The sequence below is a fragment of the Mesoplodon mirus genome (assembly GCF_964341445.2).
Source record: "Mesoplodon mirus genome assembly, chromosome: 7".
NCBI lineage: Eukaryota > Metazoa > Chordata > Mammalia > Artiodactyla > Ziphiidae > Mesoplodon > Mesoplodon mirus.
Window position 1 is genome coordinate 6,835,910 of NC_138983.1, and position 24,234 is coordinate 6,860,143.

A 24,234-nucleotide genomic window follows, 5' to 3' on the forward strand; every position below is an offset into this window, starting at 1 on the left:
AACTGCAGGGTGGGGAGAGGCTAGCTAGTCTGTGATGGCCTCAGCCCATATGACTCAGCTATGCTCCATATGGTCTCTCTTATCTTCAGCAGAGGAGACTGGGCTTGTTCTCATCGCCCAAGTGCGGGTCCAAGAGAACAACGAAAAATGCGCAAGCTCTTTTGAGGCTTTCAAGAGACACTCCATCACTTCTGCCCTATTTCATTAGCCAAACCTGTTCAGATTTAAGGGGTGGGAAAGTCGACGTTTCAAAGTCACATTTCATGGGGCATTATGGATAGAAGCAGGAGAGAACTGGGGTTATTTTTACGTTCAGTCTATCATACTACCTTCCACTCTTTCTTCAAGCGAAGGAGCTTACTCCTGATTCTGTTTTCATCCAGCACTCCTAAGAAGCAAAGCAAAACCCAGCCTGTCATAAGCACCTTGTTACAATAAGGAAGATACCGGAAACATTGATTTATTTACCTTTGTGCACAAAGGGACAAGAGACAAGAGTTGTAAGTTTCTTTAGACACAGAAAATGGCAATTGTGGGGTTTGTTTTTTTTTTTTTTTTTTTTTTTTGCGGTACGCGGGCCTCTCACTGTTGTGGCCTCTCTCATTGTGGAGCACAGGCTCCAGACGCGCAGGCTCAGCGGCCATGGCTCACGGGCCCAGCTGCTCCGCAGCATGTGGGATCTTCCCGGACCGGGGCATGAACCCATGTGCCCTGCATCGGCAGGCAGACTCTCAACCACTGCGCCACCAGGGAAGCCCCAATTTGTGTATTTTTTAAGCTACTGGGGAATTCCCTGGTGGTCCAGTGGTTACGACTCTGTGCTTTCACTGCTGAGGATGTTCAATCCCTGGTGGGAGGAACTAAGATCCCACAAGCCATGTGGCACAGCCAAAAAAACCAAAAACAAAACCAAACCCCCCCACCACCACCAATAACAAAAAAACCACTAAAAAAAATAAAGTTACTATATCAGCCAGGATTTAATCAGAGAAACAAAATTACTGGGAGCGATTATAGGCAGTAAAGATGTATCATATGGATAAGACCCTACATAATTGTGAGGGCTGATCATATAAGACTGCCGTCTTTGTTTCTGGTGCTGGAGCTAAAAGATGGCAGGCAGACAGCTGGAATGAATGTGATGTGAGGTGAGGGAGGCAAGAATGAACTTGCACCTGTGAGAATAAGCTAGTATACACAGGATGGACCAGAACCTGTATCAGTCTCTCACTGCATCTAAGCTTCCAACTTTAATGAAGCAGATGACCCACAGGAGAAACTGGCACTCCACCAGGGAGCTAAACATGCACCGGAAACAAGAGTAGCAGAGGCTGGAGGAGCTGTGGACCCAGGTACTGCTCCATGCCAAAAAGGTGAGCTAGTGGGCTTCCCTGGTGGCGCAGTGGTTGAGAGTCCGCCTGCTGATGCAGGGGACGCGGGTTCGTGCCCCGGTCCGGGAAGATCCCACATGCCGCGGAGCAGCTGGGCCCGTGAGCCATGGCCTCTGAGCCTGCATGTCCGGAGCCTGTGCTCCGCAACGGGAGAGGCCACAACAGTGAGAGGCCCGCGTACTGCAAAAAAAAAAAAAGGCGAGCTAGCAAATGAGGGTCACTGTGAGGGAGATGCAACTGCTTCTGGTGCCCCTGCACCAACCTTCCTAGTGGAAAAAGGATACAACTCCTGTTTCACTTCTAATTCCCAAGTCTTACACAAAATGTCACTCGTGGCCCACACTAAAGAGAACTATGCAGAGAAGAGAATTCTGGGAAGCAGTTCCAGCTTAGCTAAAATGACACTACAAATTCACTGCAGCTTCAGATGTTAATTTGAATATTATTACTCATGGAGACCAGTTAGCACTAAAGGCCTTTAGACATGAAAGGTCACATTCCTGAGGCCCTCAGATTCACGCTGTGGTTAGTTCTGCCATTCCAGAATTGATTGTGAGATTAGTACTCAGAAGCTGGCAGACTCTCACGTTGCCTCCCTTCCCCTGTAGTGTGGACAATTATGGTAAAAGGACCAAGCGGAAACCTCTGGAATTGTCTCCCCACCCCTGCCAAGTTATAAATCAAGTGATACAACAACCTGAAGAAACTGCAGAGATTAGTGCCACCTTTAGGGGTTTGAGAGATGCAAAAGTGGTGATTCCAGGCATATCCCCTTCTTATTTGCAGGCGAAAAAGCAAGCTTAGTGATGTGGCAATACCAATCACAGCTGCAATTCTAGATTTGAGATCTTTATTGGAGAAACTCCGTATAAACCCCAGCAACTGTTATGTGGCTATTGAACTAGTAAATGCTTTCTCTTACATTCCCATGAATATGGGAATTTACACTGTTTGCATTTACATAGCAAGGATAACAGTATACCTTTACTGTCTTGTCCCTGGATTATGCCATCCTCCAGCAAACTGCAAGGTCCAAAGGGACATTGATAGTCTTGACAACACAGAGAATACCATCTTGACACACTCAATTGAAGCCACTATGCTAACTGGACACTATGATCAGGAAACAGCAAGCACCTTAGGTGCCTTAAACATATGTGTGCCAGAGAGCTGGAGATGAACCCCGTGGAAGTTCAAATTGCCTGCCACATCAGGAAAGTTTCCAGGGGTCCAGAGGTCTGGGGAATGTTGCATGTCTCTTCTAAAGTGAGAGACAGGGACTTCACTGGCAGTCCAGTGCTTAAGACTCCTTGCTTCCCCTGCAGGGGGCGTGTGTTTGATCCCTGGTCAGGGAACTAGGATCCCACATGCCGCATGGCGCGACCAAAATAAATAAATAAATAAATAAAATGTAAAAAATAAATAAAGTGAGAGGCAAGTTGCTGCTGCTTAACACTATACGTCACAAAGAAAGGAGCAATGTACGGTGTGCCTTTTGGATTTTGGAACCAATGTAGGTCCCACTGGGGCAAACTGTTTTGACTCATTTTCTGGGTAACCTGTAAATCTGACAATGTTCGATCTGGATCTAAAAAAAGCTCTTCAAAAGTCCAGCCTATGGTGCAAGCTGCCCTACCACTTGGACATTATGCCTAGTAGATCCAGGTGCCTGACTTAGGTGTCAGCCAAAGATGCCATGTGGCATCTCTAGCAAGCCCCAATAGGAGGATCACAGCTAAGACCCATGGAATTTTTGTCGTGCTATCCTCTGCCAACGACTCTTCTATCCTCTCAAAAGCAGCCTCTGGCTTGCTACTGGGCCTTGGTGAAGACTGAATGACTGATTTGTGGAACACCTAGTGATTATCAGATTCACATGTTCATCATAAACTGGGTGTTATCTGACCCACAGAATCATGAAATTGGATTTTCACAGTTGCATCCCATTAGAAATTGAAGTGGTATATATGATACTGGGGGGAAGGTATAAATTAGCAGTTTGGGATTAACAAGTACACGCTAATACATATAAAAGAGGTAATCAACGTGGACCTCCTGTATAGCAAGGGAGGTCTGATCTAGAAGACACAAATGAATTACATGAGCAGGTGCTTCAGCCTGATTTATGGAAGACTTTGCACAGTAAGCCAGTGACAGCCAGAAGTGGACAGTTGCTGCATGACAGCCCCATTCAGAGTTGGCCCTGAAAGACGGTGGTGAAGAAAAATCCTCCCAGTGGGCAGAACTTTGGGCAATACGTATATTATCCACTTTGTGTGGAAGGAAAGAGGGGCTAAGGTGCAGATTTATATGGACTCTTGAGCAATATCTGATGTGCTGGCCATTTACAGAGACTTGGAAAGAACACAACTGGGAACTTGATGACATGATGGTCTAGGGAAGAGGTCTGTGGATGGCTTCTTAAAATACTCACAAAATGGGAAGTTATTCATGTCCCATGTAAATGCAATGTAAGGTAATCAGTGCAGGAGTCCTCACTAATTGGATGAGATGACCCATTCTATAGATTCAGCCAGCCTCTTTCCCCAGCTAAATTGGTGCTTTCTCAATGGACCTATCACAAAGTGGGAAGCCACCAGATTTCTATATGTCTGTATAGGAGATGTCTTTGTTCTTCATCCAGGTTTTCACACAGTTTTTTTTTTTAATTAAGAAAAAATTTATTGTGGTAAAATATTCATTAACATAAAATTTGCCATTTTAACCATTTTTAATGTACAATTCAGGGGCACTGAGTACACTTACACTGTTGTGTAACACTCACCACGTCCATCTCCAGAACTTTTCATCATCCCAAACTGAGATTCTGCACCCGTTAAACAATAATTTTCCATCATCCCCTTCCCACAGCCTCTGGTAACCGCTATTTAACCTTCTGTGTCTATAAATGTGCCTATTCTGGGTACCTCATTTAAGTGGAACCATATGGTATTTGTTCTTTTGTGTCTGGCTTATTTCTCTTAGCATAGTGTCTTCAGGGCTCATCCATGTTGTAGTATGTTGTCAGTAGTTCCTTCCTTTTAAGGCTGAATAATATTCCATTTTATCTATGGACCACATTTGGCTTATCTCTCCATCTGTCCATGGACATTTGGGTTGTTTCCACCTCTTGGCTGTTGTGGATAATGCTGTTACAAACAGGGGTGTATGAATACCTGTTTGAATCCCTGCTTTCAATTCTTTTGGTGCATACCCAGAAGTGGACTTGCTGGATCATAATCACAGGGGTTTTTTTGGTTTGGGGGAGTGGTTTGGCCACACACGCCATACCACGTGGCTTGCAGGATCTTAGTTCCTTGACCAGGGATGGAACCCGCACCCTCAGCAGTGAGAGTGTGGAGTCTTAACCACTGGACTGCCAGGGAATTCCCCATAATCACAGTTTTTTTGTTTTGTTTTTTTTATTAAAAAAAATTTTTTTTTGTCTGCATTGGGTCTTCGTTGCTGTGCGTGGGCTTTCTCTAGTTGCAGCGAGTGGGGGCTACTCTTTGTTGTGGTGCACGGGCTTCTCATTGCGGTGGTTTCTCTTGTTGCGGAGCACGGGCTCTAGGCGCGTGGGATTCAGTAGTCGTGGCACGTGGGCTCAGTAGTTGTGGCTCGTGGGCTGTAGGGCGCAGGCTCAGTAGTTGTGGCACACGGGCTTAGTTGCTCCATGGCATGTGGCATCTTCCCGGACCAGGGCTTGAGCTCGTGTTCCCTGTATTGGCAGGTGGATTCTTAACCACTGTGCCACCAGGGAAGCCCAGTCACAGTTTTTTAAACATGCTCAAGTTAAATCTTTGTTTCATCAAGTTAACCATTTTGCAGCATCATTCGTTTTTTCATCTCCAAGAGTTTGTGACACCTGTACCTCCCTGTAAGGAAAGTAGTGTGTGTGGCAACAACAGGTTTTTGTTTGTTGGGTTTTGGTTGGTTTTGTTTTTTTTCTTTTTCTTTTTTTTTTTTTTTTTGGTCACGCCATGGGGCATTCAGGATCTTCCCCAACCAGGGATCGAATCTGTACCCCCGCCTGTAGTGGAAGCATGAAGTCTTAACCACTGGACCGCTGGGGAAGTCCTGGTTTTGTTTTTTTTATAACAGCAGTGAAAACTCTTATGGAGCCAACTTTTGATGGAAACACCATCAGTTCAAATGCCAAGACAGTTCTTCCAAGACAGACCTTTTGCTTCTAGATATGAAGAAAATATTCATCATATCTTGGCTGTTTCTATGTAAAAGCTGTTTGCCGCAGAAAAGAAAAAAGTCTTGATTACCAGCATCATTTACAAATCTTAGAAGTGGTATAACATGGCATTTATCAGTGAAATCTGTTGACTCATCAGCCTGGATAAAGAATCTGTTGTTTTTCAGCTAATTACCAAGAAAAAAAAAAAGGTCTTCAGCATCATGTGACATAAATATGTTGTGTTGTCACTCTCTCTGAGAGTAGAACACTTACACTCTTTTGTTGAGCATCTTGCGCTAACACGTCACTCGTATAATTTTACATGCCAGCATTATTGGGTTCTTTTTCTGGACAATTGGTCTGTTACAAATAACTTACTCTTTGAGCCTCTGTACTAAATGTAGCCTATAAAAGCCTTACCCTGTTTGTTTTGAGATACGATAGGTTAAAAATTAGCACATTTATTTGTCAAATGGCTGTAATTTGTAGTTTAGTTCTCTTCAATTTTCCTGAAGCCATTGCGACACTTGTAAATTGTAATTCTTCATCGCTAACCCTACCAGATTTGTCCACAGTCCTAGGATCCTCCTCTTTCACTTCACACCTGATGATAAAACGGCATCACGCAGAATCGCTAGACACATTTGTAAAACACAAACGCTAATAAGACATACAGTAGAAGGGCACCATAAATACCTCAACAGGAAACTTGCAACACGATATGTAATCATGCTGAAATTCACTTCTAACCTGCATAATTCATGTTTTACAGTGTTCGCATCAACAGCAAAGTGGCAGGGAGGCCGCTAGGTCGAGGCAAAAATGATTTCCTTAGAAGAAAAATTTCCTCTGATTTTCTATCACACCAGAAAGAGTGTTTGCGCCCCTAAGTCAGTCATCCGCGCCTAAGGGGAGGTGGAAGGAGGTAACCAGGAGGGCAAGGCTGAGGTCACCGTCTTTACCACCTCCTGTCCGGACAATACTGTGTTCACACATGATCGACAGACTTCCTGATCTCACGCTGAAAACTGAGCAAGGCCCCACCCAATGAGCACTGCAGACGGGGCTGAACAACCTTTCACAAATGGTTTCCGAGGCTGCTCGATTACTGTCCATCACTGAAAGCGCTGGCATCACACAGCACATGAGTTTCAAAAATAATGCTGAGGGTTTTTTTTCTCATCACAAGACAGAATCCGTAAACTAGAAAGATCTCAAGGCTAATTCCGTGGTTTTGCAGAACGCAGAAACCTCTGCCCTAGAATATCGATCCTGTCTGCTTGTTGATCCACGCTCTAGCCTATAGGAACAGTGGGAAACAGAGGTTCCCGGCCCAGTGCTTTAAAACCAAGACCCGGAAGTTCTCACATTACTTCTCCTCTCACCCTTTGGCCACGCCTAGATGCAAGGCACACTGGGAAATGTCATCTCTAGCTGGGAGGCCATGTGCCAGGAAGAGGAGGAGAATGGATTTGTGGAACAATTAGTAGTCCTATCACAAACTTTTGCCTTGTCTGCTACTGGCAACAGACACTGAGCCCCTTGAGGGCTTTCATCACTGGGAACCTGGTACCCAAGGCTGCTATGGACTTGGCTGTGACCAAGCACTCAGGAAGCAGCTGTAGTCAAACGAGGGACCTGAAAGCTTCCAGAAGAGCTGCACCGAGCATGAATGAATTCTGGAGGATTTCAGCAGGAAGACAGGACAGCATGGTGGGGAAGAAGTTTGGAGTTAGTGCTGACTTTAAGTTCTTATTTATTGAGCAGCTCATTTATACTCTTTGAGCCACAGTACCTTCCTCTGTAAAATGGGGGTAAATAATATCCATCCTGTGAGGTTATTGTGAGGATTATATTAAAAGTGCATACAAACCCATAGAATATACAACACCAAGAGTGAATCCTAATGTAAACTATGGAATCTGGAGGATGGTGCTGTGTCATTGTAGGTTCATTAATTGTAATAAACGTACCACTTTGGTTGGAATGTTAATAATGTGGGAGACTATGTATGTGGTCGGGGCAAAGGCATATGGGAAATCTCTGTACCTTCCCCTCAATTTTCCTGTGAACCTTACATTGCTTTAAATGAAGTCTTGTGGGCTTCCCTGGTGGCGCAGAGGTTAGGAATCTGCCTGCCAATGCAGAAGACACGAGTTTGAGCCCTGGTCCGGGAAGATCCCACATGCCATGGAGCAGCTAAGCCTGTGAGCCACAACTACTGAGCCTGCTCTCTAGAGCCCACGTGCCACAACTACTGAAGCCCGTGTGCCTAGAGCCCGTGCTCCCCAACAAGAGAAGCCACCGCAAGGAGAAGCCCGCGCACCACAACGAAGAGTAGCCCCCACTCGCCGCAACTAGAGAAAAGCCCGCACACAGCAACAAAGACTCAATGCAGCCATAAATAAATAAATAGATTTAAAAAGAAAAATAAGTTCTTAAAGTAGGTCCTCAGTAAATAATGGCTGATGGTTTTATTTTAGTAATAACCCAAGAGAGGGATTTCCTCTTCAACCCTGTCAATGATGAAGGAGAGAATAACGATACTAATTAACATTTATTGTGCTGTAAGTATAAGTTTTACATATCTTAACTTTTTTGATCCTTTGAGGCAGGTGTTATTATCCCCATTTTACAGAGGAAGAAACTGAGGCATAGGAAGATTGAGCAGCTAGGTCAAGGTCACACACCTACTTACAGTGGAGTTGGGCAGTTTGAACCTTAGAGCCAGTTGGTATCTAGGTACAACTGGAGACTGGACCATTTGGCTTCTTAAAGTTTTTTCCAGTAACAGAGCTAAAGTTGCTAAAGCAACTGCTGGGGCCTATGGTGTCACCCCGGAATTCTCTGTTCAGCTTTCCCATTGACATGCTGGGTCACCTTGGGCCAGTCCCTTCCCCTTTCTTGACCTCAGTTTCGTCCTTTTACATTGAGGAAGTTAGACACACTAATCCTTGATTCTGGACTGTAGCCCAGGAGGAGGCATTTTGGAATCAGGCCTGCTAAGGGGCCTGTTTGTGACATCATAGAGGGGAGAATTCCATGAGAAGTCTGGCTTTCCTAGAAGCCCCAGTGCCACGGCTTAGGTGAGAAAGGCAATCCAGGAAGGGCTCTTAGGCCCACATCTTGAGCTTTCCTCATTCCAGGGTTCACAGCATAGTCATGGATCAACCCTCGATGGCTGAAAAGGCTCAAAGTGAGGCAGACACTGATGACTTGGATGTGTTCTCTCACCCCAGCTCACCAACCACACACCACAGGCCAGGCCATGGTGGAGTCCACCGCCATCACCAAAGGGTGTCCCGTCCCCATGGTGAGTCCCACCATCATGGCATATCCCCTCATCGTGGTGGATCTCAAGACTTCCATGACAATGCCTTCTCCCGCCATTCCCACCGCTCCCCCGACCATGGTGAGGCCCACCACTCCTCATGCCTCTTCCCGGATACTTCCCGTGGCACTTTCATCTCCTACCATTCCTATGGTGAGGACCACTTTGATGATGAGTACCACCACGGTAGCAGGAGACATCATGGGAGGCCCCACCAACACAGGGAGCCCTACCACCATGGGGGCCTCAACCAACATAGAGAGTCCTACCACCAAGACGAGCACCTCCACGGCCACCGTGAGGAGCCCCAGCACAGAGAGCACCAGCACGGTGCACATCCTCGTGATTACCTCCACCAAGAGCACCGCTATGGGGAGTACCATCATGGTAGCTCGCTACTCTTCTCTGGCCCATACACGTCCCACAGCGTGGCCTCACCCTTCCTCAGCTCTGCCTATTCTTATCAAGTAGCCCCCCAACCTAGCAAGCCAGACAGACAGAGCTCGGCCTTTAGCCTGGCTCGTTCCCTGAACACAGTGCACTCACACCCTGCCCAGACCTCCAGCAAAGTCCATCCTCAGGGCTCCTCCTCTACAACCTCGGAAAGCTGGCCCGAAGAAGACGAGCAGATTCAGAAGCGCAAAAGTGAGTCTTGGCTTGCCCCACACCCCCCAACTCCAGCTGCCTGGCTCAGATTCCAGACCTGAGTCAGGCCATGCACGTCCTTCTGCAGATCACGAGGCCTGCTCTCACCTGCAGGTGTATTCCATTGTCTATTCGCTCGCCTGACTGTTCATCATCCAAGCTTTTATTCCTGGAATTAGGCACTTCTCCAGACTGTCGGTTGCTGGTTCATGCAGTCACTGCTTTATTCATTCGCATGTTCACTTCTCGAACATTTCCTCTTCTCTAGTATGAAAGCTGTGGGTGATCACTTATACAACCAATCCCAGACTACCCAGTGAGAGGGGTCTATCATCCGTATCAGAACGTTTACCACTGTGGATTCTGTTTGTCCGTGTTTCCCCCACTGAACTGTGAACTTCTTGAGGCCAGAGGCTGGAACCAGTGCCTGAATGAGGGCCTGGTTAGAGGGCAGGGAGGGACTTGGGCTGTTAACATATGATCCCCCAAACTTGGCCCCTGGTAGTTCCGTAAACACGGCATCAGCCTCACAAACAAGCAGTGAGGGATGAGCGTCTAATTGTTTGTGGGCAGAAAAGGCAGCCAACAGGGGGAGATGTTTCAGCAGAATCTTGGAGGGAGAGGGAGAGTTTACCAAGAGAATGGGATGGCGAGGAGGATGGGGTCTTCCGTGTGTAAGTTGCCATGTGACTTAAAGAAAAGCATGGAGGTGTAGGAGCGTGAGCTCAAGCAGACCTCAAATCCCAAGCAAGCTGGCATCTGTCGGGGAAGGGGTCACGCCTGTGGCTCCTATACCAGAGCAGGACCAGCATGGAGGCACCTGAGTGAGCTCATGGCAGGCAGGTCTGGGAGGGAGGCCGGATCCCCGTGGCCCCTTCCCCCATGGGTTTGGCTTTCTGGCCCTTTTACAGCTGGCCGAGCCCCACAAACCCACAAGAAGCGGCACACTGCGGACCTCTTCTATTTGTTGTGGGAAAAACTAAGCCACCTCATTTGGGGCCTTTCGAGAATGCTCAGGAAACTGACTGACTCCCTGGCCTTTGAAGCCTTTGTCGTCTTCATCGTCTGCCTCAACACCATCATGCTCGTGGCCCAGACCTTCGCTGAAGTCGAGGTCCGGGGTGGTAAGAGCCAGGGAGCCCTGTTCACATGGAGAAGGCCACTGATGTTGTCCCAAGCCTCCCGTGGGCCGGATCAAGTGCCGGGTGACTTATATCGCTTATCCCATTTGATCCTCACCCTGGGAAGTAAGCGGCATTGCCCAGCAGTAGAGTGAGGCTCAGAGAGTTTTGCTGAAGTCAACCAACCCGCCACAGACAGAAAAGCCCAATAAATTTGAGGTTTGCTGTTTTGGACTATAGCCACCAGGTGGCGCATCAGCTCTAAGTATGCTGCTTTGCGGGAAGGAGGCCGAGAACCCAGGTCGGCTGGAAGGGCCCGGAGACTGTGCAAGCAGGAGGCCCTGGAGGGATGAGGGTGGGAAACCTGGGAGGATGGTCCCTAAAACCCTGGGGAGCAGAGTGAAGGTAAGGACCTTCCACAGGGCCCATAAACTAAGGAGAGAAGAAGAAGAGTGATGTTTCTTGCAAGCTGTTTCAGGCTCCATTCTAAACCCTTTACTATGTGAAAAGCATTTTTTGTGTGTGTGTGTGGTACGCGGGCCTCTCACTGTTGTGGCCTCTCCCGTTGCGGAGCACAGGCTCCGGATGCGCAGGCTCAGTGGCCATGGCTCACGGGCCCAGCCGCTCCGCGGCATGTGGGATCTTCCTGGACCGGGGCACGAACCTGTGACCCCTGCATCGGCAGGCGGACTCTCAACCACTGCACCACCAGGGAAGCCCATGAAAAGAATTTAATGCTTGTGAAAATTCTATCAGGCAGACTGTTATTATCACCATTTTACAGGCAAGAAGAGTGAGTCACAGAGCAGTTAAGACACACAGCCATTGGGCAGAGTCAGGTTCTCCCTAAATGGCTGAGTGTGAGGTTCCAATGGAGAGGAGGAAGGAGGGGCTGGGTTGCTGGGGAGACCCCTGAGTGAGACCCCCCCTCCCCCGTGTCCCCCACAGAGTGGTACTTCATGGCCTTGGACTCCATCTTCCTCTGCACCTACGTGGTGGAAGCTGTGCTCAAAATCATTGCTCTGGGCCTCAAGTATTTTTTGGACCCCTGGAACAACCTGGGTGGGTAGGGATGGGGCGTGTGTGTGTGTGTGTATGTGTGTGTGTGTGTGTGTGTAGTGGGAGCTCCTGAACTGCGCAGGGGTGACAGGAGCAGGGGGTGTTGGCCCTGGGAGGTCTGTGAGCCTGGGCAGGAGCCCATTACACCCAGGTGCCCCTATTTCTGTAGATTTCTTCATCATGGTCATGGCTGTGCTGGACTTCATGCTCATGCAGGTCAACTCTTCCTCCATGCGCGTGGTCTACAACCAAAGCATCTTCCGCATCTTCAAGGTCTTCAAGAGCCTGCGAGCCTTGCGAGTTTTCCGGGTCCTGCGGAGGCTCAGGTCAGCGGACCCACAGCTGCCCACAAGGAGGCTGCAGACTCCAGCCTGCTCTTCCTGCCATCCACTAGGATCAATCTCTTTATTTTCCAGAGAGGGTCTGGGACAGCCCCCGCCCCAAGTCACTAGCAAATCAGGGACCTCCCACCCCTGTAATCAGCAGCCTGAAATCTGTAATCACTTCCGGCTGCTAGACACAGATCCCCACCCCACTGACTCAGCCTCTGTCTCAACCTCTGCCCACAGCTTCCTGACCAGCCTCCAGGAAGTGACTGGGACCCTGGCCCAGTCCTTGCCGTCCATCACCGCCATCCTCATCCTCATGTTCACCTGTCTCTGTATCCTGTGCCACGGGGGCTGGGGTGGGAGAGTGTGGTGCTGCGATGGACGGAGTTTGGTGGGGGACCAGGAACTGGGGGTGGCGGGGAGAGAGGAAGAAGGGGAGAGAGGACCCTGTGAGCCTGGTTTGGTCCTCAACAGCCAGTCCTATTCTCTGTGGTGCTCCGGGCACTGTTCCGCTACTCTGACCCCAAGCGCTTCCAGAACATCTTCACCACCATATTCACCCTCTTCACCTTGCTCACCCTGGACGACTGGTCCCTCATCTACCTGGACAGCCGAGCCCAGGGTAGGGCAGGCCTCAGGCTGGGTAGAGGGCAGGGGCTGGCTGAGTGGGCAGACCCTGAGGGCTCAGTTATCCCATCTGCAAAGTGGGGCTTCTGAGGCTTGCTGGCAGGGGTGTGGTGAGGACCGGCAAGGAACTCACGGCTCAAACGACCCCCTCTCTCCCAGGCGCCTGGTACATCATCCCCATTCTCATGATATATATCATCATTCAATGCTTCATCTTCCTCAAGTGAGGCCGCCACGCCTGTGCTCCCCGGCTTCCCTTCCCGCAGCCTAACCCCGGGGCATCCCCTCCCCTCCCCTCTCACCATGGTTCTGCCACGATGAACCCAGAGGAGGGTTCAGGGCCTCCCCTCCAGCCTCCTCCTGTCTCCCACTCCAGCCTGGTGATTGCCGTCCTGGTGGATAACTTCCAGATGGCCCTGCTCAGAGGCCTGGAGAAAGTGAAGCAGGAGGTAGTGAGGGAGTGGGGCAGGGGGACGAATCAGGAAGACACGGGGAGGGGGACACAGAAGCTGGAGGGAAGGAAGGAAGGTGCTCCAGGGACGGGCAGACATGGGACTCTGGCGGAACTGAGGCCTCTTCTTCGCAGAAGGCCTCCCAGATCCATGAGAAGCTACTGGATGACTCACTGACAGAGTTCATCGAAGCAGGTACCAGCAGCCCGCTTCTTCCCGGGCAGGCGCAGAGCTCCAGGCTCAGCTTTATTTATTTATTTATTTATCTATCTACCTATTTATTTATTTATTTTTGGCCATGCTGCGAGGCTAGAGAGATCTTAGTTCCGCAACCAGGGGTCAAACTTAGGCCCCGGCAGTGAAAGCGCCAAGTCCTAACCACTGGACCGACTGCCAGGGAATTCCTGACGCCCAGCTTTAGAGTCTTAGAACCTGACACTCAGGGGAACTTTCAGAGCTTAGAACTTTGGTCCAAAAAGCTCCACGACTAACCGCCAACAACCAATTAAACTGATAGTCAATTCTTGAAAGACCCATTTGCAAAACAACTAATTAGCCAAATTATGATTCACCAAACGTTCGTTTCTGTCAATAACTTACAAAGTTTATAGCAGTTGGTCTTATATGAGGTGGCTTCAACTGTCTTTGAGGCTTTTGTCAAGGTGTTATACCCACTTGTCCAGAGTCACTCAAAGTGTCTATAAAAATTGAGAGTCTATAAAAATGAAGTTTTCTGTACATGTTCATCTTTACACACCTGACTTTCTGGGTAAATAGATTTTGAGCCAATTGCTTTGCCTCCTGCTTAAAGACCTTCAGAACTTTAGAATCTGAGCTCCAGAATCCCACTCTTAGGATCATCAACACCAGAGGACTAAGGGCCCTCAGGGGTCACCTGGACCCCCACCTGCCCTCTCCATCATGCACACTCAGTGCAGAAAAGCTTATGCAAAAAGAAAAATTAACTGTCTTAAATTATTAGCAACTTGAGAGTGCATGGGCTTTCAGGAATGGCTGGATCCAGGACCCAATGGTGGTTGAGGTTTGGTCTCCTTCCAGTTCTCTGCTCTGTGGCTCTCTGTGTGGTTTTGTGCTTAGGGTGCTCTTCCTTTGTGGTGGGAAAGTGACCACCTGCAACTCTAGTCCCAAATCCTCACAGTTTAAGTATCCCAAGCTCTCCCAGCAGGGGTCCTCTTCTCCCAACGGTTCGAACAATGTCCCAGAAATGAATCTCCTTGGCTCAGGTTGCTCACCTGCCTATTTCTGAACCAATCGCTATAGCTGAAAGGATAGGCTCTTCTGCTTGGCCAGGCTTGAGTCACACGTCCTTAGAGCTGGGGAGTGGGGTCAACCCCAGCTAGGCAACACGCACAGAAAGGGGTGGGAGTGGTTCCCCAGGAAAATTGGGAGACTTTTACCAGAAGAAGAGGGAGCGCATGCTGGATGGGCAAACAAGCAAACACAACACACTCCATGCCCGGAGCAACAATCTCTTTGAGGTCATCCTGGACAAAACCCCCTTTAGCTCCTGTTTGACTATCTCCTCCCCCTTCTCTCAATCCAGGCAGCGTCTTGACTTCCCCCTTCTTTCCCTACATCCAGAGCCTAAAGAGGTGATAAGTGGACACACTATACAGAAGCAATTCATTGAGAAAAAATTTGGAGGCATGACTGAGAAGTAAGGAGATGCAAAGGGAGGGGAGGGCTCAGGTCTAAGGGGAGAGGTCCGGGGGCCAGAGCGGTGGGCCGCCGTGGGAAAGGGGTATTGCCTGCCTCTCTGGAAGAGCAGTAGAGCCCTAAGGCTTATGTAGAGCCTGTGGGTGGGATGTGGAGGCCTTGAGTGGCTTCTGCTCACTCAGAGTCACCTGGTACCACCAAGAGAATCCCACCAGCAGCACCTGAAGGGCCACGAGAGCCCCTCGGAGGCCGAGGGCCCGGGGCAGGGGCAGCAGACAGAGGCTGCAGGAGCAGGGACTCTGCTCATCTTTTTGCTCCGGAAGCATCCCTGATCCTTGCTCTGGGCCAGGTTCTGCGAGGACTCCAGAGACCCAAAGAGGACACAGACTAGCACCTGCCCGTGAGGGCCCCCCCTCTAAAGACCTTGGTGGGGCCACGTAGGTTGGGTGGACTCCAGCTGGCCTCAGGGATGAGGAGGGTGGGTCGGGAAACAGCTTGGTAAAGGCCTGGGAGGCAGATGTCAACGCGAGTGGCCGGCTGGGCCAAGACAGCTGGGGACTCGTGGCTGTGCTCATGGCCAGGGGTCCTTGGCACAGACTCCTGCGCCCTGACTCTCAGGCCTGGCTCCCCAGAGAACCAGCCTGACTGCTGGCACCTTCCAGGCTCTTCTTGGCCACCGACAGAGCTGAGCGCCAAGCCCTCCGTGATCATGGCCCCGCCCCACACCTCCAGCACACCCTGGCTTTACGTACAGCACAGCACATACTTCTCCACCTTCAGGCCTTTGCCCACACTGTTCTCTCTGCCTGGAATGTTCTCTGGCTGCCAACACCAGGCTCAGGTGATCAAGAGCTGGAAAAGCTGAGATCCAGTTCTTCTCGTTTCATCTCCCGGCTGCCCTCCACGTTCCAGATCCTGGTACCTTGGCCCGGGCTCCTCTGTGGTGCTTTCCCTGGGGGTTTCTCGGCCTCTAAACTCTTCTCCACTGGCCCACCTCCTCCTCCACTGAGAGTGGTCTTTGTTTTTGTTGTTTTGTTTGTTTGTTTCTTTTTTTTCTTCCTTCTTCTTCTTTTTAATGATTTAGAGACTGATCTTTGTTAAAAGTAGTTTTGGCTTTCCCTGCCTTCCCCGAGTTTACAGCCCTACAAGGCCTCCTGTCTCCCTTAGCTTAAGGTCTGGGCACCCTGCTTTGACCTCCCCTGGATGTCTTCACCTTGAATTCATCCGTCCTGAGGCCCACCCCGGCCCCCAGTACACTCCCTGCTGCTCACAGACCTTGGCGCACCAGAAACCCGGTCTGAGCTCAGCAAACCCTCAAGTGTCTTTCAAGCTCAGCTCAGTGATGCTTCCTCCAGAAGCCTTTCCTGATCCCCAGTACTTGGGTGAGGTTTTCCTCCTCTGGGCCCCTCAGTGCCCTCTGTTTATACTTATCACAAGTGTAAACACCCTTGGTTTGCTTTCCTGGCTCTGCCACAGACTGAGCTTCTTAAGGGCAGGGGCTGTTTCTTATTCGTTTCTATGTTCTCAGAGCACTGTGCAGTGTTCATTGATTTCAGGGTTATATGATGGCTGGATTGATAAGACAGGCTGGCAGTGAAGGAGTTAATGAATGGGTAGTGGGTGGGGCTGGGGGTTTAGGTGGGAGGCTGACTGTGAAGGGGTGGGGGGCGGGGCCGGGGAAGGGCAGGTGAATGGAGGGATAGGTGAGTGAGGGAAAGGGCGGGGCGGCCCCACAGGGTGAGGAATGGCTAGATAGAAGGGTGGGTATGCGGGTAGGTGGTTGAGTGGGTGCAGGAACCAGCGTGGGGTAGCTTGGACGCCTGGAGGCATGGGCGGTTTGGAGGTAAACAGTTTAATCGTCAGAACCCTCTGTGGTACTGGCAGCTGGTGGCAGCAGGGGCGCGGATATGTGGAAAAGGAAATATACCATGGAGAGCCACCCACAGAGAAGTGGCGCCCGTGGCTGGACATGGAGGCATGGGGTGCTGTGAGTGGGGGGAGAAGGGGGCTCTGGGGGCTGAGATGGCCCAGCCTTGCCTCCCCCCCAACCCTGCCCTCAGGCAGCGGGAGCTCCTGTTCCACTTCCTGCAGCTGGTGTCCGGGGTGGAGCATTACCAGCAGAAATTCCGCTCCCAGGCAGCTGTCCTCGATGAGATTGTGGACACCGTGTTTGAGGTGAACCAGGCAGGACCTGGGAGGAGCCAGATGGAGGGGGAGGGCACTGGAAGGCCGGGCCTCGGGGGCTTTGCCTGGAAGCCGCCCGAGTAACAGTGGTGTGGGCCTCCAGGAGGCAGAGGGCCGGTGCCATCACCTCCCACCCGACCCCGCAGGCTGGAGAAGAGGACTTCAGGAAGTGATCCCCAGAGTGGCAGCCCGAGTCCAGACTTCAGCCTCTGGCAGGCTCTCCCCCGGGTCGGGCCAAGTCCCCATCTCTGCTGGAAAGATCACTGGGCCTGCAGGGCTGGGCCCCAAAAGCGTTTTAAAACCCCAGGTGGCTCCGTGTCCTCACTGGCTGGGCCAAGCCACAAGGGAACCTGTGGGCCTGCACGCATGTGCATTCTCGAGCGTGTGTGTGTGAGGGTTTCAGATGAAAGGCTCTGTCCTTGGATCCCTCCCTGCCCCACTGGGGCCTGGCATCCTGGCCTGGCAGGGCCTTAACAGCAGCCAGTGGGGTGACGTGGAAAGTGGGCCAGGCTCAGTGCTGGAGGGAGAGGGAGCGGTCACCCTGCTTTGGGGAGGGAGGCTCGTCTGGCCCAGGAGACAGGAGAAAAAGAACAGGCTGGGACAGCCCATGGCTGTCAGGGCCTGAGGGACCAGGATGCTCCAGAAACGAGGTCTCAGAGCCCAGGCCTACCGGCACTGTCAGCATCCAGCATAAGGGTGCCAACTCGATGGGGACAGCCTAAGCTCAGAAGGCAGAGGTCACCGCCATAACCTGCCCTGCCTGGGGTCAGGCTAAAGAGCCTCAGTGAGGGGAGGGTGGAGGCTGCTCAAGTCCTTGTGGCCTCGGGGTGGGGGGCGGGGTGTGTGTGGAGTGGGCAAGCCTCTTTTAGAGGCAAGCAAGGGATGAGTTCCCCTGCTTTCAGCCTGAGCCTGGGCAGGATGCCCAAGATGGCGGCGGGGCACTGGGCACTGCGTCAAGCTGGAGCCCAGCCAGAGGGAGGCCTCCCACCAGATGGGAGACCCACCTCAGCTCTAGCAGAGCGAAGCTGGAGGGAACCGGGGACGGAACCCGGGAGTGGGAGCTGAGAGGTGACACAGTTTTGCCAGCCACCCCCCGACCTCCACTGCGGACCAGACAGTGGTGACGTCTCCGGGCCCTTGGACAGAAGCAGCGCGTCTCTTCCCTGGCCCGGCCGAGGGTGCGGGCTGGCCCAGGGCCCGGGCATCGACTGTGCAGAGGAAATGCCATCTGGGATTGGGCACAGATTCCGGGGGTGGAGAGGCCACCCGGCCTCACCTCACCCCACCACCTCACACACTGATTCAACAAGCATTTCCTGCCACTTCTCACCCCGTGGCAGCCACGCAGGAGGCTCCTGCTCAGTGGCACATGGGAGCTCTTCCAGCGGCAGCCCCACCGCAGGCCCCCAGGCTGTCTGCACTGCCATACCCAACAGGCTCGACCCGCTGGGAGGCTGGAAGTTTTCCCTCCATCCCTCACTCCTGTCACACTCAGCCCCTCAAGCTTCCAGGTGGGAGTCAGTTCATTTGCCATCTCCCCATCCCCACCCCATACGGCCTCCCAGGGCTCTAGAGGGCAGGGCCCGGGAGCTGGGGCTGTTCCTCATTAAGTGCCAGCGTCAGCAGAGAGCCAGGCAGGCAGGCGTGAGGCCTGGCCGGCAGGGCCACAGGGTGCTCTCCACAGCCACCCTGTCCAGCCGCCCGCCCCTAGGGGTGCCCATACCTCGTGCTCCCACGGGATCTGCTTCCTGCCCGTCCTGTCTCAGGCACGGGTGTGTGTCTGTGCATCTGAGGAACAGCTCCGGCTGGGGCAGGTGTGTCCCTGGGGCTGTGTGTTTTGGGGTGTATTCTCCAGGTTATCCTCGGGATGGGGGTGTTGCTTCTGTGTGTGTGTGTCTGTGTTTCCGGTTTGCTAGGTTATGTGTGTCTTTTTCTGGACACACGTGTGGTGTCTGGGAGCAATCTGAGGGTGCATGGTGGGTTTATGTGTGTGTCTGTTTGGCGTCTTGGGAAGTTCTGGATGTGTGTGTGTGCATGTGTAGTGAGCGTTAATTCCAGCCACAGATTCAGGTGCGCAAAAAATGTTCCATCTCTTCTTTAAATGACATTGAATTGCATCTGTCCCCTTATCCCTCCTATGGACAGTGGATTTTACCTCGGTCCCCTTGGCGCTCCCTGCCAGCCCCTTGCAGGCGTCTTGCTTAGGACAAAGCACTGGGGAGTCCTTCTGGCATGTGGTCCACAGTGTCCAGCCTTCGTGGTCTCTTGGCCTGCAGAGGCTCTGCCATGTCTGGGCCACATGCTGGTATAAGAATCTCACAGGCTGAGAGCTCAGTGTCCTGGGGCCAGGCTGGCTAAAACTCCCATGCGCCACTCTGAGTCGTCCTGGCAACTGAGAGGAAGCAGAACTCAGGTGCGGCTCAGAGTCTTCACTGGCTCCCGTCCCGTTCCAGTCTTGGGGCATCATCCCTCTCCTGTGACTTTGTCTCCGAACCCATAACTCTGCCAATATTGGGAGTCTCTGGAGGTTCGTTCCTCTACGTCTGTGATGCGGGGGTGTTCGGGGGACCCCAAATTTGGGAGCTGAACTTTGCACTCTTAGCACTGTCTGGGCTGAGACAGCAGAAGCTCAGCTGTGGGTGGTGTGGGCACCCTGTCAGCTGGAGGGGGGTGTTGGGAGCTGCCGAGAGTGGGACTGGGGAACGGGAGAGGGACGAAGAGTGAGGCACTCAGAAGAGACCAGTGCAAGAAGCAGAGCTCGCAATTTATTGCCACAGATCTGGTCCAGGGACCTGACATGCCCTCCCCCGATGCGCTTGCTCCTGCCCAGACCCGCCCGCTCCCTCCCTCCCCCAAGCCCACAGGGGTCTACTACAGGGTCACACAGTCGTGCTTTAGAAGTTGGGAGGAGTTCTGCCAGGGAACCATAAGGATCTCAAAGTCACAGCGCAGCTTCTGCAAATAGATCATGAGGAAAGGAGGGGTGAGCCCAGGCCCCAGGCCGCCTGCTGCCAGCAGTCAGCCCTGTGCCTGCGGTGCCCCAGGATGCAAGAAGGAACATTAGATGCCCAGATCTTTCCAGTCCAGCCCCTCACTCCAGGGGAAGCCCCAGTCTGCTCCTCTCTGCACCCTCACACTGGTCTCAAGGCTGAGTCATCCAGAAGGCAGGGACAGGTTCAGCCAGACATCAGCTCAGCCAGCCAGACCAATTCAAGCTGTACAACCTGAGGGCCCGGCTGCTGGCCGCTGGCTGAGCTGATGCCTGGCTGGGGGCAGGGCTGTTACCTCCTGCTGCACCCCTGCGGCCAGGGGGCAGGTGGTGAGGTCTATGTGGTCTCCAGCCATGGCGTTCTTCCGGCAGGCCGTGCTCCCCATCTCCACGGTCAGGTAGTACTTGATGCCCGCCACCAACTGAGGCAGAGGTGGGGGCAGGTCAGGGGTGCCGGGGGACAACCTTTGACCTGGACCTCTCACCTCCCTCCGTTTGCTCCCATCTCCCATCACCTTCCCTAGGACACTGCCTTTGGGATTCAGGTCTGGGACGGGGGGATAGGAAGGGCGGGGAGGGGGTGGCAGGCAGTTCTGGTGCAGAGCCCTGGGGAGAGGGGCAGAGCCTGGGCCACGCAGGAGGCTGAGACCCAAGTCCACACAACTGCCCCATCTCCCTCACACACACACCCCAACTCGCCCATCCCGGCAGGGACTAGTGTGAGGCTAGTGAGGTAGCCGTGCGAATTCAGGGTTGGATCTTATTCGAAATTTAGATATTCTGTTCCGCAAGAAGTTTGGGCATTAATTGGATTTTGAAAAAAATGCCATGCTGATTACTCTTGTGTCGCCCTCTCCATCTGCGGCCCGGTTGGGGCCGCGCTCGCCTCCCGGCCCCGCCCCGCCCCGCCGGCCGGGCGCACCTGGCTCCGCGCCCGGAGGATGGTGGTGTCGCGGAAGTAGTAGATGCTGTTGCTGCCCATGTTGTAGCTGGCCATGGCCGCCTGCGTCGCCTTCCGCACCTGCGGGTCGTTGGGCGACAGGTCCTGCCGCTCTCCGACCTCGCGATCCCCCGGCCGGGCCCGGGCGTCGCGGGGCAGCGCCAGGAGGCAGAGCGCGAGCAGGGCCAGGCCCAGCGTCAGCAGGGGGTTCGGACGCGCCATGGCTGCCGGCGTCGATGTGCAGCCGCGGCCCGCGCCGCTTTTACGGGCTCCGCGGCCCCGCCCGGCCCCGCCCGGCCCCGCCCGCCGCGTGCCTCCACCGGCAGGGAGGGATCACCGGGCCTGGGCAAGGCCGCCTTCCGGGCGCCGAGGGGGGACAGAGGACAGCCCCGAGCACACCTGTGTATCACGACGCTGCGTGCCCTCCAGGCACACCTAGTCCGGTGAGGGAAAGGGCAAGGACAGCCCCCAGCAACAAGTGCCACCAGTGGGACAGTTCACAGAGGCCCATCACGTGTGAAATACCAACAACAGCTACCTGCAAGCTCTTAACTGTCTCCACTGTGTAGCCTTGGAGAAGTTACTTAACTCTCACGGCCTCAGTTTTCTCCTCTGTGAAACGGGTTGCTGTGAGGATTCGATAAGTAAAGGGCTTAGGGGAGGCCAGGAGCTGTATAAACAGCAGGTAAGTAGGAGACGTTACTGCGCCGAGCGGGGCACTGTTTAACCCTCACAACCAGCATGATGTGGGGATCAGTAATGTTTCCACTTTACAGGGAACAACTGATTTTGCCCAAGGCCACCGACTGGTAAAGAGTAAACGGTGACACTGGCTTTTGAGCCCCAGCAGTCTAACCCAAATCTGTGCTCTCAAGCCAGACTGAACCCAAAGGATGAGAACTGGCCAGAAGGAGGTGTGTGGATGGTCCCAGCTCTGCCATTTACTGCCTGAGGGACTTCCAGCAAGTCCCTGGACCTCTGGGAGCCTCAGTGTCCTCATCTGAAGAAATGTGACAACACTTGTCTTCTAAGGTTGTGCTGACAATAATGGCCCGAGACTGGGTCACCCATAGGTAAACTGGGCCTGTGCTGGAGGTACCAGCAACATAGGGCTCTGATGTTTTTTGGAATAATCTGACAATTAATCTATAAAAAACAGCACTGAAGTAGTCAACAAGGGAAAAGTCTGGCTTTTGTTGGAATTTTTTAGAATTAGTATTTTAGAGTTCACGGTCGTTTGTACTTTTAATCACTTGTTGCCAGGGGGAGGTGGGGCTTTTTGCTCCTGGGACACAAAGATCTTTTTTTTTTTTTTTTTTCTTTTTGCGGTATGCGGGCCTCTCACTGTTGTGGCCTCTCCCGCTGCGGAGCACAGGCTCCGGATGCGCAGGCCCAGCGGCCATGGCTCACGGGCCCAGCCGCTCCGCGGCATATGGGATCCTCCCAGACCGGGGCACGAACCCGTATCCCCTGCATCAGCAGGCGGACTCTCAACCACTGCGCCACCAGGGAGGCCCCACAAAGATCTTATTAGTGCTTAGGGCCTCCAAGGATCTTACCTGGGGTTTGGGACAGGCTGTGGTTTTCAGTACCCAACAAAGTGTTGGTGCTTAAAAGTGTTGGTGCTTAATAAGTGGTAGCTATGATTGTGATGAATATTATGAGAAAGCATCCAGCATCCCCCCGCCGCCCCCACCAATTCTCGGCCTCTCAGAATCCCAGGGCCAGGAAAGGCACTGATTTCTCCCAGGGAGACCAGGACCAGTGTGGTCACTGCCCAGTCCGGCTACTACCCCACCCCCTCAGCCCAGCTGTGAAAAACAACCTTTGGATGCCAAGGGACAGTCTCAAGTTTGTTGTGGGCTCAGGTATCTGCCTTAAAGGGACAGACCCATTTGTGTGAGAGCTGGCAAGAGCTTGGCTTGATGAGGAGGCCAAGGTCAGGGAGGAGCCCAACCCGAGAGAAGCTGGGAGTGGGGGAGTAAGAGGCCCAAGCCCACAGCCCAGGGGAGAGGTGGAGAGGCAGCCCCAAGGGGCCAAGAGTCTCCTCGGGTTCTCCCGGATCTGCTCTCCTGTTACTTGGAACTCAGCTGTGGCCACACTTAAACTCCAACAGCTCCCTGGGAAATAAGCCAAGGCCCAGTCTCTGACTCACCAAGGGCCAGTGGGTCCCCAGCTCACTTGCTCCTACTCTACCTGTTATTCCTTTGCGCTGACACCAGCAAATCTTTTGCATGCCAACCTAACAATTTGCAAAGACTTTTCACCCACTGGTCTGTTCTCGTAAGCACCCTGAGTTAGTAAGCATCATCCTCATTTTGCAGATGAAGAAAGTTAATCAGAGAGGTCAGGACGCTTGTCTAAGGTCACTCACTCAGCTAGAAGTGGTGTCCTGGTGAGAAAAGAGGGATGGGGAAGGGAAATTAACCATTATCGGGCTCCTGATATGAGCCAAGCCTTGCACCAGGGACTCAACATATGCTCTCTCTCATCCTCATAACAGCTCTGCAGAAGCACTGATTATCACTTCTTTTTACAAGGAGGAAATGCAGGGTCAAAGGGGAAGGGTCAGGGGTAGGGGCTGGGGGGCAACCATGTGCCAGCATCCTAATGTGTGAGTTCTGGACCGCTCCACAGGGATATGAGGTCTGCTGTGCAGAGGGAGGCTCCCTGGGGGTGCGGGTGCCCCGGGAAGGGTTTTCCCAGGGCTGGGTCTCATCTGGAAAAGAGTCTTAGCCTGGACTCCATTCATGCTTAGTCTGGACCTCTCTGGCTTCCAGGAGGCCTGGGCCAGGTTTGAGCTCGGATGGGCCATCCCCACTGGCCACAGGACACGGCTTTCAGTTTTGCTGTGACCCAGACATCCCAACCCAGGTTGCCCATGGCACCCCTCTCTTGTCCCTGGATGACGGGTCTTGCTGACCAGGGTGGGCCCTCGATATCCCCTTCACCCCGGGATCATGTCACCCCAGGCCTTCACGCTGCTCCCAGAACCCTCTTCCTTGAACCTTGAGCTGGGCTGCAGTTATTCCCTGCCCAGGGCTCATCTCCCCTTTCTTGATGTATCACGTCCTGGAAAAGGGGCTGTGTGGCAAGGAAAGCTGCGACCCGACCGTGATTAAAGCTGCCCTCTGGGGAGGAGCTCTCCCAAGTGCCCTGGGTTTCGCGTTCATTAGCTGGTTGAATCTTCACAAACGTGCACCAGCTGACAGAGGAGGAGACTGAGGCTCAGAGCAGTGAAGCAACTTGTTCCAGGTCGCACGGAAGGAACTGAGCACAGAGCCAGGCCTGGTGGGCTCTTTC

The 24,234-nt window shown here is 52.7% G+C and overlaps 2 protein-coding genes across 2 annotated transcripts; one reads left to right on the forward strand and one right to left on the reverse strand.

Annotated features, from left to right (window-relative positions):
• Positions 1-8,739: 8,739 nt before the first annotated feature.
• CATSPER1 (cation channel sperm associated 1) lies at positions 8,740-17,175 on the forward strand (the record flags this gene model as incomplete). Its single annotated transcript, XM_082629321.1, has 12 exons — positions 8,740-9,553; positions 10,465-10,677; positions 11,623-11,736; positions 11,903-12,059; positions 12,303-12,394; positions 12,541-12,684; positions 12,849-12,912; positions 13,066-13,138; positions 13,276-13,336; positions 14,744-14,819; positions 16,879-16,993; positions 17,149-17,175. The coding sequence occupies 12 exons, from the start codon at positions 8,740-8,742 to the stop codon at positions 17,173-17,175; spliced, it is 1,950 nt and encodes a 649-aa protein (XP_082485447.1).
• Positions 17,176-19,817: 2,642 nt separating this feature from the next.
• On the reverse strand, positions 19,818-21,218 carry CST6 (cystatin E/M). Its single transcript, XM_082627418.1, has 3 exons — positions 20,914-21,218; positions 20,288-20,413; positions 19,818-19,957 (listed from the first exon to the last, which is right to left on the reverse strand). The coding sequence occupies exons 1-3, from the start codon at positions 21,151-21,153 to the stop codon at positions 19,874-19,876; spliced, it is 450 nt and encodes a 149-aa protein (XP_082483544.1). The 5' UTR covers positions 21,154-21,218; the 3' UTR covers positions 19,818-19,873.
• Positions 21,219-24,234: the final 3,016 nt, after the last annotated feature.

What these genes read in the sequence shown, in the direction of transcription:
- CST6 (XM_082627418.1), bottom strand. Translation starts at nt 21,153, where the DNA reads ATGGCGCGTCCGAACCCCCTGCTGACGCTGGGCCTGGCCCTGCTCGCG. An exon ending in TCCTCCGGGCGCGGAGCCAG is followed by an intron (nt 20,414 to 20,913) that starts GTGCGCCCGGCC and finishes CCTCTGCCTCAG; the next exon opens with TTGGTGGCGGGCATCAAGTA. An exon ending in CCGCAGGGGTGCAGCAGGAG is followed by an intron (nt 19,958 to 20,287) that starts GTAACAGCCCTG and finishes ATCTATTTGCAG; the next exon opens with AAGCTGCGCTGTGACTTTGA.